This window comes from Saimiri boliviensis, chromosome 20 (assembly GCF_048565385.1).
Source record: "Saimiri boliviensis isolate mSaiBol1 chromosome 20, mSaiBol1.pri, whole genome shotgun sequence".
NCBI classification, from domain to species: domain Eukaryota; kingdom Metazoa; phylum Chordata; class Mammalia; order Primates; family Cebidae; genus Saimiri; species Saimiri boliviensis.
The window spans coordinates 5,419,993-5,434,272 of NC_133468.1; the positions used below are offsets into that span (position 1 = coordinate 5,419,993).

The window sequence follows — 14,280 nt, forward strand, 5'->3', positions numbered from 1 at the left end:
GGAGTGTAAATTAGTTCAACCATTGTGGAAGACAGTGTGGCGATTCCTCAGGGACCTAGAAATAGAAATTCCATTTGACCCAGCAATCCCATTACTGGGTATATATCCAAAGGACTATAAATTGTTCTACTATAATTTTTTTTTTTTAATAGAGACGGAGTTTCACCATGTTGGTCAGGCTGGTCTTGAACTGCCTGACCCCGTGATCTACCCGTCTTGGCCTCCCAAACTGCTGGGCCAAGTCAGTTTTAGAGCTGACAGGGAAATGATTCTGTTCACGTGCATCTCCTCCCCCTGGACTACAAGTTCCACGTGGCCAACCACAGGCTGCCCTTCGCTCATGAAGGGCAGTACCCGGCTCACAGGAGGTGTCCATGAGCATCTGCTGAATGCGCGGCCTTCACCAGCTGATAGTCAGAGGTTCTCTGCAGCAGGGTGTCAGGGCGGACTGCAGGCCCATGCCAAAATCAAGGCTGCAGGGTGTCTGTGCCTACCCCTTGATAGGGCCGTGAGATTGCCTTCTTTTTTAAAAATGCAGATAATTTAGGATGATTTGTTACTGTCGAATGAACCAATATTCATTCTAAATAATTATCCCTTCCTGCTTGCTAATTTGTTTAGATTTTTCCAGTGATGTTAAGTTCCAGCTTACGTTTGTTCTCGGACTCTGCCGTGCTCCCTCTGAATGCGGGGATGTTATCTGCCCTACTCCTTGCCCCCCTCTCATTTTCTCACTGATTTCTACACACTAGTAGATGGGGCTCGGAGATCTCCCCGGCAGATATGGGCAGGGCCAGGGACCCAAATCACCGAGAATGTCAAGGCGTTCCCTATCACCATAGCAGGCCCACATTTATGAAGCACCAGGGCACGCTGGGGCGGCACAGCACTTTGCCCCTCCAGCCTTGGGCTGAAGCCCTCCCTCCACACTGATCATAGTTGGGAGGATGTCCGGGAGGCTGGAAGGTCTGGAGCTTCCGTTTCCATGTATTTCCACCAAGCCGTCTGCTGCATGCATAGAGCCAGGTGTGATTGCGGAGTCGTCCAAGGGTGGCCTGGGAGGTGGCCACGGCTCTCCAGGTGCCTCCAAGCTCTCTTGGACTGGGCATTTCACAGCTGGAGCCCCCGTCCCTGACCAGATGAGCACTGGCCCCTGTTCTCTGAAGTTCTTGGAGACTCTCTTCTGAGCCAGCCTAGGGCAGATGTCCTCCTGCCTACTACATGACAGGCAGAAATGGCAGAAAGCTGACGCAGGAGCTCATAAGGCTCCTGGGGCTCTGCCCTCTCCATTGGTTTGTCCTCTGTGTCAGCTTTCTGCCACTTCCGCCATGGGAGGGAGTCTCCGAAGGTGGTGGTCAATTCGGCAGACAGTCTGTGTGAGCAAGCAAGACCAGGCTGGGTGCCGTGGCTTATGCCTGTAATCCTAGCACTTTGGGAGGCTGTGGTGGGGGGATCAGGATGTCAGGAGTTCAAGACGTCAGGAGTTCAAGACCAGCCTGACCAACATGGTGAAACACCATCACTACTAAAAATAAAAAAATTAGCCAGGCATGGTGGTGCATGCCTGTAATCCCAGCTACTCAGGAGGATGAGGCAGGAGAATGGCTTGAACCGGGAGATGGAGGTTGCAGTGAGCCGAGATCACACCACTGCACTCCAGCCTGGGTAACAGAGCGAGACTCCGTGTCGGAAAAAAAAAAAAAAAAAAGCAAGACCAGTCCTCGGAGAGGCTACCTGTTGAGTCAGCCTCCTCTGTGGCTGGCCCAGTGGGTATGGCCAGAGTACTGGGGTCCTCCTGTCCTTTCTCCCCTGCTTGGGGTTGTGACCCTCTGGGTCCTCCTTGGCTCCCCCAGCCTCCTTCAGCCTTGGAACTGACCTCCCTGAGCTTTAACTGCTACATCCAATCTACCGGGAGCCTCACAAGGGCTGGGCTGGCCATAACACTCTCCTGGGTCCCCTGCCCAGCACAGGGTGGCTCGATGCTGGGAAGGCTTCCCGGGAGTCGTCGGAACCACAGTCATGGAGAACAGGCTCCTCAGTCCCTCTCCAGGGCTGCTCCAGCTGCTGAGAGCCAGTGTGGAGCACAGTGACAACACCAGAGCAGGCAGCGGAAAAAGGAAGGTGCCATCTTTCACTGTCACTCTGATGGGGGAAGCCCTGGCAGAGGAGCCAGAGGGAGCCCACTAGGCCCTGGCCCTGTGCTGTTTCCTCTGCAGCTGGGATTATAAGTTCGTGCCACCCCGCCCGGCTAATTTTGTGTTTTTAATACAGCTCCATTGTTCTCTAACAGCCCTGTGAGGGAGGAATGATCACCCTCCCTTTTACAGAAAGACATTTAGGGCACAGAGAGAGATTATATAATTTGCCCAAAGACACAAAGCTCTGAAAATACCAGTGCTCATCTCATGATCTTGTGCACAGCACTTCCTATCATTTTCTTCCACCCTTGTGTGAGAAATCTTTCAAAAGGGTAATACTGAAATATGTTGGAAGCAGAGCCCATGTCTGTGGTTTGCTTACAGCTAACTTGTGGCAAAGCAAAATGTTTGAGGGGACAGGACAAATTAGTTCGGCAAAATATTATTGTTGAAGTTGGATGATGAGGGCAGAGGAGTGCATGGTTACCATTCTTCACTTCTGCATCTGTGAGATGTTTCACAATAAAGTTCTGTAACACTTAATTAATGCTCCTGTACCTGATTTGGGGAACCATCTCTTCTCCTTATAGCCCACATTTACTGAGGGCTGAAGCAAGAATGCACCTGACTTCAGGGACTGCTCGCTGCAAAGCTGCGGTGGGAACAGTTATCCTGTTTTACCAATACGGAAGCTGGCTCAGCAGGGAAAAGCATCTTGTCTGAGGTCACACAGCTGTGGTTTCTGAGTCTGGATCTGGGCGGGCTCAGGCTGGGTCCAGGGCTCTTCCATGCCAAACCATTCTGCGCTAGGAGGGGAAGACCCCACAGCCCACGGCAGCACCCAGTGAGGAGAGGCAGTGTCCAGAGAAAGTCATCTTCGGAGTGCATGCTTTTTTGTGGAAGGGCAACTTGAGGACGCCAGAGACAGGGAGCACCCCTGGCCAGGGCCTGGGTTGGGACTGAGGAACTCCCATTCCAGTCCACGCTACACTGTCTGGTGACAGACCTGTGGGTTCTCCAGGTGGACAGGAGCTAATGGTTTCCCATGGAGAACCAGGCCAGGGCTTAACTCCAGCCCCACCACCAAGGCATGGGTCCAACATCAGGCAGGTCACATCCTGCCTGGTCATATGAAAAACCTCACTGCTGACCCTTGGAGATCAAAGGGAACAAATCAGGAGACCGGGGTCTCACCCCCTTGCATATCATCCACCCATCACCCACCATCCCCACACTCACCTCTTCTCCAGCCACCTTTATACAGTGACCCACCCCAGATCCATCAATTCACTCTACCCTTCCTTCCTTCTAACATGTGCCCACTCACTCATTTATTGTCCACTCACACATCCATTCACTAACCCATCCAGCCACCATTCACTTTCACTCATCCATCCCCATCCACCTGTCCCCATCTCTTCACCTAACTGCTATCACCTACCTCTCTCTTATATGGTGACCCCTGAAGCCCCCATCAGAACCATCAGTTCACTATCTACCCTTGCTACGTCCTTTCTAACACTCACTCCCTTACACATCCACCTTCCCACCCACCCACCCTCCTCTCCATCTATTCAAACATGTGCCCACCCACTCACGCACCTTCCCCCCCATCTGTTAAACCATCCATCCACCCACCCACCCACCTTCCCTTCCATCTATTCAACCACCTACCCACCCACTGAATCACCTTCCCCTTCATCTATTTAACCATCCATCCACTCAACCCACCTTCCCCTCCATCTATTCAAACATCCACCCACCCACTCATCCACCTTCTCCTCCATCTATTGATCCACCCACCCACCTTCCCCTCCATCTATTCAAACATGAGCCCACCTACCCACCCACCTTCCCCTCCATCTATTCAAACATGTGCCCACCCACTCACCCACCTTCCCCTCCATCTATTCAACCACCTACCCACCCACTGAATCACCTTTCCCTTCATCTATTTAACCATCCATCCACTCACCCACCTTCCCCTCCATCTGTTAAACCATCCATCCACCCACTCACCCACCTTCCCCTCCATCTATTCAAACATCCACCCACCCACTCATCCACCTTCCCCTCCATCTATTGATCCACCCACCCACCTTCCCCTCCATCTATTCAACCACCCACCCACCCACCCACCCACCTTCCCCTCCATCTATTCAAACATCCACCCACCCACCCATCCACCTTTCCCTCCATCTATTAAATCATCCACCCACCCATCCACCTTCCCCTCCATCTATTCAACCATCTGCCCCCCAACCTGTCCACACTTCCTGCATTTCTCTCTTCTTTCTATTAATCTTTCCACTCACCCCATGCATCCATCCACCTGCCTATCCAATAACAAAATCACCTGTTCTCTCCCACATTCATCTGTAACAGTAGCCAAGTGTCTTCCCAGCCAATCATCCAGCACCCTATCCCCTGCTTCCACTCTCCCCTCCCCCACTCATCCAATCTTCAACTGTTCCCTGGCCCTGCTTTGTGCTGCATCCTAAGCCCAGTGTCACAATCTCGAGATGGATCAGGGGATTCAGAGGAGGAAGAGGAGGGGATGAGGAGGAGAATGGAGGAGGGGGGAAGTGAGGGGAGGAGGAAGTGGAAACACTCTCATCTCACTGAGCCTCAGAACTTGCCTGCTCAGTTCTGAGTCACTTGCCTGGTGTGTGAAGTGGCCCTGATCAGTGCTTTCCTCAGGGCCTGAGATGTCTGTGTGGCCGTGGGTGTTTGGGTTCCTGTTGCCCAGCCTGTCTTGGCAGTTTTCCCTTGTCTCACACATAGCTCTTCTGCCATGTCCAGACCCATTCTGTGGCATGTCACCACCTACCAGCTGGTTCGGTTTCCTTCCAGGGCAACCAACACGCACCCCTGCTCATGTTTCCCCTTTCCAGGTAATACTACATCAGTGCTGCCCACAGCAGCACTCCAGGATGCTGATAAACTTGCCCCTTCTAAACACACCAGGAGACATCCACCTCTGCAATCCTGGGAGATAAAGATTTTTGTGCTCTCTTCGCCCAAAAGGGAAGTGAGGCTTGGAGACCCTTCAGTGCTCTCCACGGAGTAATACAGCTTGGAGAGCAAAGTGGGCACGGCCAAGGCCCAGGACAGGGTTCTGCCAGCACCATCTAGTAGGTCAGAGGCCAACAGCCTGGCCTCCTGTCCCCAGTAATCCATGAATGGGTCTTTCCTCATCCAGCATTTGATACCATCGGTGAGAGCAGTCAGGGAGAGGTCGTGAGACTCCGCATTCCCTCCCAGCTCGGCAGTGCCTGATTCCTTGATGGGTCAGAGAAGGGCTGGATTTAGAGGGGCCGTGATGTGCAGGGTGGGGAGATGAGGGCCCTGGGGTGGGGGACAGGAACAGGTACAGGCCTGGGACAGGAGGGGCCCAAAGGGTGACAAGACCCCTGCCTGGCTGCCCACCTCGTCACAGGGGGCGATGCGGCCCACCACGTCCTTCAGGTGCCCGATGGTCGATTCCTCCTGGAAGTCCCTTGGGAAGGTCTCAGTCCACTCGGCCAACAGCTGCAGCAGTTTGGGGCCGAACTTCCGGACCCGGGCCTGCAAGCAAGCAAGGGGCACCACGCTGGTCAGGGGTGTTGGGCGGGCATGTGGGCCTCACTTCGTGTCCTTGCTGGTCTGACTGCCTGGGCAGGCAGAACCTTGTGCCCTCTCTGTGCCAGGGACGGGGGCGGGGGTGGTGCAATCCTGCCCTGTGCCTATGGGGAGTGGAGGGAGGATGGACACATTTTTGGGCGGGGCTATCTCTTGCTGCTGCCTTTCTGCGGTGATGTCTCCATCTCCCTGGGGACCCTCTCGGTGCCCGGGGGTCTCAGGAGCAGCGGCCCCTGCTCCAGGGGTGGGTTCAGGTCTGTGCTGACCAATCAGAGCACGGCTTACTCCGTCGTGCACAGTGATTGGCTCACAGATGGGCACGTGACCGAGGCTACGCCAATGATAAGACTCACTGGATCTGCACGGAAGCGGGATTGAGGCTTCCACGTGACTGGAAAGGGCGGAAAGGGTGGTATGTGAGCCTGGTGCAGTGGAGGTGGCAGGGCACCACACCAGCCAGCCCGAGGGGGGCCAGCCCGGGGAAATGGCAGCAGAGGGCGGGAGGGAGACAGGCCACGGTGCAATGCTGTGGTTTACGGTCCGAGCCAGCAGTCCCTGAGATCGGGCAGGTTTACGAGCCAGCTAAGTTCCTTTGGTTTTGGCGGGTTGAAATTGGGTTTCTCTTGCTAGCCGTAGAGCCCGACCGATGTATGTGTAATAGATGCAGCCCTAAGGATTTGGCTAGGACTGGAAAGATGGGCGGATGTGCTGGAGGAAGGAAACCGAGCAGAGGCAGCAGGTCCTTTCCGGCCACAGATGGCAGGGGTCCTACTGACCAGGCTCTGGATACTCAAGTCTGGGCTTAATGTAAGCTCAAGGGCTCCTGTAGGGCACCGGAAAAACTGCATGAAGGTGAAAGGTCCTGTTCTGCTCCTTCTGGCTCTGGGCCTCAGACAAGGTGGAAATACTCTTTAGCCACCTTGGCAGGAAAACAGGGACAATCATTACCTCCCCTAGAGGCTGATGACCTGAGGGCACTCTGAGGCCCCCTGGCCTGCCCTGCACCTCACCTTGTCCAGCACCGGCTTGTCCAGCTGCTGCTGTTCGATGCACAGGTGGCAGACTCGGGCCAGGAGCTCCCGGGGCTCGATGAAGAGACGAGAACTCAGCAGGAAGGTGAAGATGTAGGCTTTCTGGGGGGACACACAAGAGAGCACAGGCTCAGGAGGGGACTGGGAGGGGCATGCCTCCCAGCCGCCCTACACCCTGGCCCAAGGCCACTCCCAGCCCTGTTGCCTCCCATGCCTGGTGGAGGAGAGCCCACTCCCTGCCCACTGGGTAGGTTACCCACCTCGGGGTAGTAGTCAGCTGTGGGCACCAGATGCTGGATCAGTGTTTCCAGGGAGGCTGAGGATGGAGCTCCATCCAGGAGGGGCTGCCCAGCCTGTTCGACATCTGTGGGCTCGGTGGGGGGTGGGCTGAGGCTGCCTGGGGTGACCATGTCGGAGGCACTCAGCGTCTGTGGCATGCTTGCCTGCAATGGCAAGGAGCAGTGGGGACCTGAGTGGGGGCACACCTGAGTTGGGGGGTGCAGCTGGTCCCAGATTCCCCCAACCACCACTTCGTGTCAGCTTGAATCCAGTGGTCATTTCTGGGAGTGCTGCCATGTACCCACTTCCTCACAGCACGGCCTCCATTCTTCTTCCTCAAACAGACTCTCAACTCTCCTGCAAAACCCATCTCTTCTCTACTCTGGGGTCCCCACTAGAGGGGCAGACCTCCTCTAGATTCCGCCCCCGCCACCCCTCCGCAAAGGTTGTTTTTCACAAGCCTGGATAATCAGCCTAATCCCCGTTTCTGGTCACAGGGATTGGTCTGATCCAAATTGGGGGTCCTCAACTGCAATCCCAGAACTTTTGTGGCACTTGGAATCTTTCTTTCCCCCTGGAGTCCTTGAGCTGGTGGAATGTATGCTGAGACTACTGGGGCCATTGTGGCACCATGAGGGGCCAGGAAAGTGGGTTCATTCCTGAGCACGGTGTCGGGAATCCTCGAATCCTGCTGTGTCTGAAGCTGCTCGGTGGACTTCTCCATTATATATGCCCATTTAAGTTGGGGTTCTCTCAGGTACAGTCAAAACTGCTATCTTCCTTAACCTGGCATTCCGGGCTCTATGTGATGTGGACCATCTGACCTGTCCAGCCTTACCACCCTCAGAGGGCTGTCCCATGGGCATGTAGGTGTGGGAGGTGCTGGGACTGGGTTGCAGCGGGGGAGGGCTCAGGCACTGGTGTGGACAGCAGCCCAGACAGTCCTGGCCATAGCGACAGACACAGCTTATTTTTGCCTCTCTGGCAATGCTGTAAGTGATCAATTCTCAGCCGAGGAAACTAAAATTTCACAAAACCACCTCCTGTCTGTCCCAGGGGGAGGCCGCTGTGCAGATGGGCATACAGGAAGCTGCAGATGCTCAGCGGGAGGAGGCCAGCTGTGGGATAGGCCAGCTGCAGGGTGCGTGCTGCTCTGCCTCCTGCCCGGGGCCTGGCAGCTCAGCCCGATTCCACAAGACAGAAAACCGGCGAGTCTGGGAGGTCTGCTCTCTCCTGCCGGACACCTGGCGCTGTTCATCCCCAGATCCCAGCCCAGTTTTCTTGACGAGCCAGTGGCAGGGGTGGAGGTGGCTTTGGGAACCTCTGCAGGATGGTGGGAGGTGCCACGCAGGGGCCTTTTTGAAGGAGGCCAGGAGGGTACCACTTTAAGAGACAGCCAGGAGGCTCCCAGGGGACCTGGGGCCTAGCCTGGGACCAGGTGCTGGGCACATGGGAGGCGGGGCCAGTGTTCAGATCCAGCTCTGCTCTGGAGTGACTAACTTATGCTCGAGCCAGGGGTGGTGATTGTTGCTGAACTGTTGGGACCCACAGGGATGCCCAGAGAGGGGCTGGCATGCCAGTGGCCCTCTGACTTCCAACCACCCATCGTGTCACCAGTGGGGTCCAGGTGTGGGTCTCAATGAATGGGCTTATCCTTGTGCTGCAGCCTTCAGTTTTCTCCTGCTGTTGCCAAGGCTCATCCATTCATGTGTGTATGCATGTAGCGACTCCTGGCTCCGTTCCAGGCAATGGGGACAAAGCCCGACCTCAGGGAGCTGGAAGGGGAGGCAGAGCTGTGTAGACTGCCCCATTGGAGGCGTGTCAGTGTGGGAAAGGGGGTGACCACTCTCTATGCTCACTGTGGTGGATGTCCTGGGAGACCCCCTAAGAGAAGGTGGAGTCAGAGCTGCTGCCACCAGGGGGGTGCCTCCACCACTCCCACCCCTCCTTGCAGGCATGTTCATCCAGACAGGGCAGGTGCCCGCCTCTGGCCTCTGCATGAGAACAGCTGAGGGCACAGAGAACACTGCTTCTCCTTCACCCGCCAGGGACAGCTAGTTCCTCCTCTCTCCAGCAGGAGCTCCAGCCTGCCTGGAATGAGTTGGGTGAGGGTGGCTGCATTGAGGGCAGAGGGCAGGAAGGAGTCTACAGACAGACGTGCCAGACAGATGGACCAGCAGGTGCCGAGGCTCGGTGGAGCTGGGGCAGCGTGGTGTGATCACGGGAGTATATGCTGAGGTGTCAGGGGCCAGGCAGTGGCTCCTAGAAGGGTAGTGGGGAGTGACTGAGTTGGGGTCCTTGCATGCAAAAACAGCCATGCAATGAGGGCCCCTCACTCCACCCATAAGTGACTGCTTTTATGATGTCCTTGTTTTTCTGTAGTTTCTTTATGCAAGGACAAAGAAATGTAAATACATAGCCCCTTTTCTGTCTGGATTACACCGAAAGGTAGCATATTGTCCACACTCTCCTCCGCTGGGCTGTTTTCACTAACAATGCATTTTGAGGACCTTTTCCATGGCAGGGCAGGGCTGCCTCATTCACTTTCATAAAAATCACCTCACAGTATTCCATTATGTGGATGTACAGAAATAATTTTTAAAAACCAGTGGTGAAGCAGACCAGTGTCCATTAGTGAAGAATGGCTGGAGAAAACGTGGCCTCTCTGCAGAGCGGGATGGGAGCCAGCCTTAGAGAGGAAGGAGATCCTGAGCCTGCGGGAACATGGATGAATCTGAGGACATCGTGCTAAGTGAAATAACCCCGACACAGAAGGACAAACACCGAAATCACTCCACTTGTGGAGGTACCTCATGTCGAATTCACAGAGGCAGACAGTGGAAAGGTGAGTGCCAGGGGCTGGGCTGTGGGACACCAGAACGGTGCGTCAGTATTGAGTGGGCACAGTCTCACGTTGGGAAGAAGAAAATATTTCTGGAGAGGGATGGAGGTGACAGTTCCACCATGATATGAAGGTACTTAATGCCACTGAAGTGTACTTAAAAAGGGTCAAAATGATATATTTTATGTATATTTTATCACACTTTTTAAAAAGGCAATGATGATGGGACAATTGTTTATTGCTACAATATCCCTCGAAGGTCTTTAAATCCTGCTAAGTCTCCCATCTGTGTTTTTGTGCACATGGCCTGAATGGCGCAGGTGATGAAGGGGCTGGGAGTCTTGGGAGCTGCATAGATGGGCTCTCAACATGAGGGGCTCAGCACGGGTGGGGAGCGCTCTGCCTGTACCCCATAGAGAGACCGTTCCATTTCTCCCTCTGTCTGCCTCGTTGGGACTTGTGGCTTGGTGTGTGTGAACTGGACGTGCACGTGAGGCTCCTGTGGGGTTCTGCTTCCTCCCCATGAAATGAAAGGGACTTAATTAAATGTCCAGTGCTGGCAGGCATGCAAGGGCAGCTTCTCACACCCCACTGGGGGGAGAGTGGTGTGTGTCGTCAGGGTCCCTTTAATTGTACCAAGATTTGGCTCAATGTGCCAAGAGCCTTATATTCTATAGAGTCCTTCCATCCTAATCAAAGCCTTGGAAATGTATCCTAAGAAAATAAAGGGGAGAAGCTGTGGAAAGAAAGAAAGTCCATTGCTCCAGCATTAAATACCAGCAGTGAACACACTTTAGAGCAGCAGAGATGGTGAACAAAGGCAGAACAGACGAGGAGGTGACCACAGACCCGCTGGTGGAGTGGCTGTGGCCGCTGCGGTGATGGTTCTGAACACGCAGTCATAACACAGGCAACAGTGTGGCACAAGGAAGGGAAAACAGCAGGAGAGAAAGGTGCAGATGATGGAAATGACATTCATGTGGATGAAGACTGCAGTGGGGCCCTGAAAAAATGCATCACTGCTGTGTCCTCCCTGCACCCCGTTGTTTTATGTCATTCATGCAAGCTAAGTTCACCCATCAGATGAAGGCCCTGGGAACACCTGAACTGATTCCAGGCCTGGAATGCTGAGGTCGGAGGTGTGCGCCTGCCCTGTGCCGAGCGCACTGACAGGACACTGAGAGGAAATGCCTGGCTCTGGCACACAGCCCCAAGTGGCTAAGGCATGAGCTTCTGCCTTGGTTTCCCTCTCCATAGCTCCTGTCCCGCTGCCCAGCCCCACTCCCTCAGGCATCTCTCCTTGTATGTATCACCTGGAGATCATGGGGTTCCTGCAGCAGTTCCAGGGGCAGCAGGTGAGGACCGTGTGGGGTCAGGTCTGCAGAGAGACAGGCAGACATGGGGCAGGACCCCATCAGCCCACCTTGCAGGGGGCACTTGATGCCTGCCAATGCCCAGCTGGGCATCCTTCCTTCTGGAGGACTCGCTGGCAGGCTCAGGGCCCCCCCTGCTCTAGGCCTCTGACACTGGCAAGGTTTCTGGGAGAGCATGGCCCGAGCCTAACCCTGTATGGGAGACGGGAAACGTGTGCAGGGACAGGGGTGTGACGTGGTGCATTTACAAGGAAGATCAGACCTGGAGATGGATGTGCATTCCCCTACTATTCCAGTGGGTGCTGGAAAGAGGTAACAGTCACCTGCCCCCAGGCAGGTAAAATAGTGCCCAAGGGCCCTGCTGTTCCTCTTCAGTGTGAGGCTGGCAGAAGTTGGCTCAGCTGTGCCAATGAGAAACCACAGACTCTGCTGTGCTTTGGGAGCTGACGTGCTCAGACCTCCCCGGTGTAAGAGCCATCCAGGACTCCTGACTTATGTTTCACATTATAATTGTAAGGGTGGCAATTAATTCTATTTCTAAAAAAAGCCACTCTTGGGGCCACACAGTGAGTTAAAGCACAATTAGAAATGACATCTGTAGTGCTGCAGTGGTCAGTTTACAAACCCTACTCATGCTGGGGTCCCCACATCTCCGGCATGGGTGGCTGGCATTAAAAATCTGCAAAATGGAAATCTGTCAACTTTACAGAAGAAGAGCAGGTGGCTTGTCAGGGCGCGTCTTGGGGGCTGGAGAGATGTTCTCCCTGGGCCAGCTGTGGCAGAAGGGACAGAGGTAAAGAAGCCTCCCAAGCCAGGCGTGGTGGCTCACACCTGTAATCCTAGCACTTTGGGAGGCAGAGGTGGGTGGATCACCTGAGGTCAGGAGTTCAAGACCAGCCTGGCCATCATGGTGAAACCCCATTGTTTAAAAAAAAAAAAAAAAAGAAGCAGCAGCAGCCTCCTGGAGGCCCCTGTACCACACGTGTGTCTCAGAAGACACCTGTGAGCTCTGACAACCGGCTTCGTGTACTGAAAAGAGGGAGCAGCTCCCCCATCAGGTTATGGAGAGAAGCTGATGAGACTGGTGCAGGAAGCACCTTGCACAGTGCCTGCCATGGAGAAAGGGCGCCCAGTGCCAGCACTCCCTACGAGGACCTTGCCACCGGCTCGGGCCAGACCACAACACAGGTGGCAACTGCTGCTAATCAAGGCTCTGTGCCAGAAAGACTTGCCAACTGCACTGCCACGGTTCCCCATGGCTTCAGTGCTGGCTGCAGCTGGGGCAGCCCTCTACCTGCCCACCCAGCCCTGCAGCTGAAACCATGTCCCGACAGCTGCTGGAAATGATCTCCGGGCTTTAGCCTCGAAGGCTGTGGTGGGCTCACTGCCCCAAATCAGAGCTGTTTCCCCCCTTGCTTTAACACGGGGCCGAATTTTACACATTTACACATTCTTGTCCTATCGTTTGCTCAGCCCGCCCCCATTATATCTTTAGAACAATTGTGGGGCCAGGCACGGTGACTCATGTCTGTAATCCCAGCTGCTCGGGAGGCTGAGGCAGGAGAATTGCTTGAGCCTGGGAGGTGGAGGCCTCAGTGAGCTGATATGGCACCATTGCACTCCAGCCTGGGTGGGTGAGCAAGACTCCCTCTCAAAAAATAAAGGAAAACATTGTGCTAAAATATACTTAACAGGCTGTGTGCCATGGCTCACACATGTAATTCCAGCACTCATGGAGGCTGAGGCTGGAAGATTTCTTGAGACCAAGAGTTTGAGACCAGCCTGGACAATATAGTGAGACCCTCATCTCCAGAAAAAGAAAAAAAAGTAGCTTGGCGTGGTGTTGCACACCTGTAGTCTCAGCTACTTGGGAGGCTGAAGTGGGAGGATTGCTTGAGCCCAGGAATTTAAGGTTGCAGTGAGCTATGATTTCACCACTGCACTCCAGCCTGGGTGACAGAACAAGATCCTGTCTCTACATAAAAAAAAAAAAAAAAAGAAAGTTAAAAATATATACTTAACGTAAATTTACTGTGTAAAGTTCAGTGGCATTAAGTATATTTACACTGTTGCACAGCCATTGCCACCATCCATCCACAGAAGTTTTTTATCATCTCAATTGAAACCCTGTACCCATTAAACACTAACTCCCAATCTCTCCTTCTCCAGCACCTGGTAACCACAGTTCTGTATTCTATGTAGTTTTACTATTCTGAGTGCTTTAAAAGTGGAATCATAAAATACTTGTCGTTAGTGACTGGTATATTTCATTAGTCTTTGTCAAGGTGCATCTTTGTTGTATAATGTGGCAGAATTTCCTTCCTTTTTAAGGCTGAATACTATTCCATTGCATGCACATACTACATTTTGTTCATCCATTCCTCTGTCAGTGGGCAGTGGGTTGTTTCCCCCTGAACTCTACTGTTTTCCACAGCAGCTGCATTAATTGATTGATTGACTGATTGTTTTGAGACAGGGTCTCACTCTGTCACCCAGGCTGGAGTGCAGTGGCACCATCTTGGCTCACTGCAACCTCTGCCTCCCGGGTTCAAGCGATTCTCTTGCGTCAGCCTCTTGAGTAGCTGGGATTACAGGCATGTGCCACCACCACACCTGGCTAATTTTTGTATTTTTCGTAGAGATGGGGTTTCACCATGTTGGCCACACTAGTCTTGAACTTGGGACTTCAGGTGATCTGCCCACCTCAGCCTCCCAAAGTGCTGAGATTACAGGCATGAGCCACTGTGCCCGACCTGCTGCACCATTTTAAACGATCACCAGCAATGTAAAGGGTTCCAATTTCTCCACATCCTTGCCAACGCTTCCTGTTTTCTGTTATTCTGATAATGGCCATCCTAATGGGTGGGAAGTGGTATCTCATTGTGGTTCGGATTTGCATTTCCCTAAATATCAGTGATCTTGAGCATCTTTTCATTTGCCATTTGTATATATTTTTAAGAAAAATGCCTGTTGAAGACTTTCCCCCCCTTTTTTCA

The 14,280-nt window shown here is 53.7% G+C and overlaps 1 protein-coding gene across 3 annotated transcripts in view; it reads right to left on the reverse strand.

The window, feature by feature from the left end:
- The window catches only part of RASGEF1C (RasGEF domain family member 1C), a 98,303-nt gene that overhangs the window by 31,744 nt on the left and 52,279 nt on the right, over nt 1-14,280 (reverse strand). For all 3 annotated transcript variants that reach the window (XM_039460750.2, XM_074390482.1, XM_039460751.2), the window contains exons 2-4: nt 7,051-7,233; nt 6,770-6,892; nt 5,568-5,705 (exon numbers count right to left, since the gene is read on the reverse strand). In XM_039460750.2, coding sequence (XP_039316684.1) covers nt 5,568-5,705; nt 6,770-6,892; nt 7,051-7,227 — 438 coding nt within the window. In that variant the 5' untranslated portion in view covers nt 7,228-7,233. The remainder of the gene's footprint in view (nt 1-5,567; nt 5,706-6,769; nt 6,893-7,050; nt 7,234-14,280) is intronic.